Consider the following 5,392-nt stretch of genomic DNA (forward strand, 5'->3'; position numbering starts at 1 on the left):
TAGGACAGACGGGAAGGAATGCTCTGCAGATTACCTAGACTTGGGAGCATTTATGTTCATTAACGATAATGGCATATGTTTATGGAGGGTCTGTGATGGGCAGGCATCTTCTATGTACCCACATTTCATGATCACACACTCCACCTTTGTGACCCCATTTTAAAGCTGTGAATCTGCCCACCGCAGGTAATGTGCTTACATTTAACCAAGAGTGCTGGTGCCAAGATTTGACCTCAAAACTTTCCAAATTTCATGTTCCAAATCCAAATCTCATGTTTTTGATGACTATGCTTTATTCCCTTAAACACACGAAGATATTTATTCATGTATGTATGTTTTTTGTTAATGATTTTTTTCATTCCAAACCCTGTCTTGTGCACTGTGCCCAAGTTTCTGTCTTAGTAAATTTATTGAAACCCCTCCCCCACTATGGTTTCCAAAGCCTTCCTGCACCTGCTTGCTTCTGCAAGATCCTTCACGTCACAAGCGCCTGGAGTTTTGCCTGACACTGTGTGTGGTCTTGCCACGGGCAGTCCAGTCCCCTCTGTGCCCCTCCCCTAACTGTCGGACCTTAGCTTTTTTCCAAATTCTTTAGGTAAGTAATAGCACAATGAACATTTTCCTTGGATGTGAAACTTTGTCTGTATTTGAGATTATTTTCTATTTGTAGGAGTAGGATGACTGAGTCAGAAACTATTGCTGTTTAAATGTTGGTTCATATGATGGTGTTCATTCTGTCAGCCTTAGTAATTGTATGTAATCTGCTTTGTTTTTGTGAAAAACTGGTCTGCATATGAGAAGAATTTCTTCAAGCTTTGTTGTGGAGTTTCAGGCAAAGGCATAATCAACTCTATATTCATAATGGCCAGTCTGGCCCATTGTGGAAAATGGGTAAGGACAGATTAAAGGGCAGCGTGACACAAGTGTTCTTCCGTGAGTCTAGGGGAAGCATGATGGTGGCATCTAAACGGGGATATTTGTTGTCCGGGTATCTTTCTCTGTTCCTCTACCTCTGATCCTCTCCACCATGTGCACCCAGGACCTTTTGATCTTAATCAAGTTTGTGTGCTGCCTATCAGTCCTGGGGCTCAGCTGCTGAATGGGAAATATACTGTGCTCCACCCAAGCCAGACACAACATGCTTCACTCAAGTGTCCAGTGGGACTGCAGGTGCCAGAGTCCGATGGAAGTGACTGGCTGGGAGAGCAGGGATCCGGTGGGTAAGCAAAAAGGCAATGGAGGACCTGCTCCCTGAGACCCTTGGAGAAGTCATGAGGAAGGGAATGGGGAGACATTCCTCACCTGGAGCCCAGGTGAGGCAATCAGTCAGCACAACAGGGCTCAGCATGTTAGCGTGGGGATCCAGCTTGACCTGACTGCAGCATCTTGAGATGTGACCGACATGATTGTTCCTGAGTAACCATGGCCCTCTCTTTTCTGTGCTGTTTCCCATCATACCATAGATAATCGCAATCAGTGGAGTGACGTAAGATATCAGGAACGTGCCTGATATGTTTGGTGTTATTGTGAGATAAACCAGGCACATTCCAGCTTAGATGAATTTAATTTTGTCCTGACCACTATCTAACCCCTTCCCTCTGACCCAAGTTGCAGGGCCGACTCACTTTGCAGCTGCCTTTTACCAGGCTTCCATGCAAAGGTCCCCAATAAATATTACACTCTACCTATTCCTGAATCTCTTGGCCTTTTTCTTTGGTCACATAGCAGCTTTTGCTTATCACCTTTGCTTCTTTACACCCATTTTTCCAGAAGAACTAGTGAATATTTATTACACCCAAGTTTGTAGAACATAAGATGGGAAGAACCATGGATCTGAGATAACATCTTGTCCAGCATGCCCCCTGACAGATGAACAACCAGACTGTCTTGACCACATCAAGGTTACACACCATTAGGTTTACACACCATTAGGTCCCTTAACTGTTTTCTTGAATTAGGTTTTGTCCCCACTTCCACATCAGCATTGGAGTTTCATTGAGCTTTCTTGACATACTAGCGCCAAAAAGAGATGACAGCTTGCCTAGCTCTCTACTTCTGCTGGCATCAGCAGCACCACCATCATGTTACCACCACCACCGCTACTACCACCATGACCTCCATCACTACCATCTCCTGAAGCCACTGTCTGACTGAGATAAGGGTGAGCAGACAATGGAAGGACAGGGCTAGAGAACACGAGGGATGGGCTTCATTGCTGAGGGGACCGCAGCCCAGGCGCATGTTCTGTAGTGTAGCCACTGGTTTCTTTTTTCCTATGTAGTGGTTTGAATGCTGACTTCCTCCCATTTTCAACTCTTCTGTTTTCCTGACTGTCTCCATTGTTTACTCCTGTACTGGCCTCTGTGTGATTCCCTATGTATTCTTTAGTCCAAAATAAACTATTTCCTCCCATTCCCTACACTCACCAATCCCCTACTGTCAGTTATTTCAGACTCTGGTTCCTGCCTTCTCTTTGACCTACTGACTTTCTGCTTTCATTCCTCCTTTGCTGTGTTCAGCCACAAAAATGCTGAACTCCTTCAGGTTCACGCACTTGACCTCACCTTCTTTCTCCTCTAAGAAAACGCTGCTATTGTCCCTGTCTTTGTGCAGCACATCTTCTCTGAGCTGGGTGCTGCTGTGAAGAGGAAATCACTCACTTGAGTCCGACTTCAAATGCTCATAGGCCTGGTTGAGGTGCTCCAATATACTCTCCAGCTCTTGAGCCTGCTCCCGCAGTGCATTACCCAACACTGACTTTTCCCCCTCCTGCAAGTACACAGAGTTCTGTACCAGGTTGTACAAGTCTAACCCCAAGAAGACAGCTCCAGTGGCCGTACAAAATATCTTGGTTTCTCTGCTTATTGCCACAGCAGTGTGTCCAAAGGTTGTCTGCACCAGCTCCGTACCATCTTGGACCATGATATTCTCCATCTTTATGGCCAATTTGACCTTGTTGATTAACTCAAGGTCACTGCTGGCCAGCTTGATAGCACTGATGTTCTTTCCAACGCCTTCTAGGAATTGCTTCCAATTTTCAGTTGGGGAAAAAACTTTGGGTGGGAAGCGACCCACCGACTCTGTAAACCTTGTCAGTTTTTCCACAATGGCTGACATCAAATCTCTGGCTTCATCTTGATCTGGTAATGTGCTTGAATGGTCTTCTGGGCTAGAGGAAACCTCAGTTACACTGCTTCTGGCTCTTGACTTGTCACCTTGTCCTGAGGGTGCTGGCTGGCCCCTGGCTGTGAAGGATGCCATAACCAGGTCAAGAAGGGTCAAGATTTCAGAGGCAGTGGCATTGGGGACGCCCAGCACATTAGTGAGAATATAATTCAGGTGCACCTTGTTAGCCTGGCCTGCAAGGGCATGGAGCTTTTTGATGTCCTCCATGAGCTCCACTTTCAGTTGAGGAAACAAAGCCAAAAACCTCTCTCTAGCCTGCTGGCCTTCATGCTGCCTTTCTTGGTCCATCTTGGCCATATCATCTATAAGCCCCTTCAGAGCTTCACGTAGCACGTCAGCTTCATCCCTGTAACAGTGAAGTTCAAAGGATTAAGGAAGGTAATTCCTTTAACTGTAAAATGGGTTCTAAGGTTGTATGCTTGTCCAATCACAGAGCTTTTAATTACAAATCCAATGGGAAAAATTATACTGGAGTACAGAATTTTTCCTTCATTGCTGAACATGTTTTGGACATCTTGTGCTCTGTGACCTTATTCAATAAGGAAAAGTCATCAGATGATGCCCTTCAGTGGAAGGCATTTGGGAAAGATGCCTCCTCACTCAGATCCATGCCGTGATGACCGAGGTATTTGCAGAGTGGGTGTTCCATAGGTGAAAAAGAGAAGTGGGACCAGCGAGACCTAAATTGAAAGCATATTAGTGTAGAGTGAAGAATTAATCTTACCCAAAATGTGTTCTGTTTGCCCTCAGCTACTGGGAATTTACCTGTTACTAGGATTTGATCTGTAAGCCTCTGAAACGTCCTTTCTTCTAGGAAGGTCTTTGTTTGCCTGGGGACTTTGGCTACAATGCCACACTAGTTCAGTATTCTCTAATCCAAAAATCCTAAATTTGATCGGTACCAAAATGAAACCCTTTGACTTTTGATAAGATGTCACAAATGAAAAGTTCCACACCTGACCTCATGAGATGGGTCACAGTGAAAAATAGGGCGTGTTAAAAATCTTGTAGAATGTTACCTTCACAGAATGTGTATAGGGCATAGAGAAACATACGTGAATTTATTGTTTGAACTTGGGTATCATTGCCTTGATATTATGTTGTGTGTCTACAAACATGTGAAAATCAGAAAAAATATTTACCACTCAAAATGTTGGTGGTCCCAAGTATTTTCCTTGAAGGATGCTCAATATTAACAAAGTGATATGTGGTGGAGCTTGGGGACATTTCTCACATCCAGATTAATGGGACAGTTAAGGCACTGACCTCTGGTGTGAGAGGGAGATTCCAGGTCCGCTGTGAAGTCAGAATGTGACGCAGCCCCCAAAGAACCCTGAGGGAGTTGCAAATAACTCTTTTCTTGACCACAATGTAGTTAAGGTACTCTGAATATTTTCTCAACTGGGCCTTGACCATTGGCCTCCCATGTCCATCTTGTCTCTCCCGGCTCTGCATTGCTCAGGATCAGCAAGAATTCTACCAGTCAGGATAGTGAGAATTCACCACCCTGATATCACACGAGCTGCCCATCGGGACCTCTAATATTTTTGTCCCTGATCTGCTTCAGGAAGAGTCCCATGAAGTCATCCTCACAAATTCCCCTAGTCCTGATGGTCCTGTTAATAATGTGCTCTCTACTGCCTCTCACTCCATTCATTAATTCTAAATCCCCGGCTGTCTTTACTGTGTGCAGAGTTGTCCTCTGTCCCTCTCCCCAGTACAACAGTCCCGAGTGGAGTCTTCCTCGCTGCTTTGACTTGTCTCAGCATAAGAAATCTTTCACAAGGTGAGCCCCTCTGCTTGACAATTCCTGGTGTGAACTGTCACACATGACTAATATAATGCACTGTGTCCTCAGAGAGAGGGATGGTTTCTACTTGCAACCCTGCTAAATTCAACCCTATGCAACTCTTCCTTTGGCTGATTTGAAGCTGTGTTCTTTCCCCATAATAAACCACTACTGTGTACTAAGCACCTTCAGTAAACTCAGAATCCTCTTAGTAAATTATAAAACCTAGATTTGGTTTTGGGAATTCCTGGAGTTCACAATTAGTGTCAAAAGTAAAGGTAAAATTGGGTGTTGGGGTGCATACATGTAATCCTAGCACTTTGTGAGGCTGAGGAAGGAGAATCACAAGTTCAAATCCAGCCTGGGAACTTAGTGAGACCCTACCTCCAAAAAAAAAAAAAAAAAGAAAAAAGAAAA

General features: G+C 44.6%; 1 protein-coding gene across 1 annotated transcript in view; it reads right to left on the reverse strand.

Annotated features, from left to right (window-relative positions):
• Positions 1-1,761: 1,761 nt before the first annotated feature.
• Positions 1,762-5,392, reverse strand: part of LOC102014341 (apolipoprotein L2-like) — an 18,429-nt gene continuing 14,798 nt past the window's right edge. Inside the window, exon 4 of the mRNA XM_013511281.1 lies at positions 1,762-3,532. Within this exon, the coding sequence (XP_013366735.1) occupies positions 2,653-3,532 (880 nt within the window). The 3' untranslated portion in view covers positions 1,762-2,652. The remainder of the gene's footprint in view (positions 3,533-5,392) is intronic.

Source organism: Chinchilla lanigera, unplaced genomic scaffold, assembly GCF_000276665.1.
Source record: "Chinchilla lanigera isolate Chin_1 unplaced genomic scaffold, ChiLan1.0 scaffold00012, whole genome shotgun sequence".
NCBI lineage: Eukaryota > Metazoa > Chordata > Mammalia > Rodentia > Chinchillidae > Chinchilla > Chinchilla lanigera.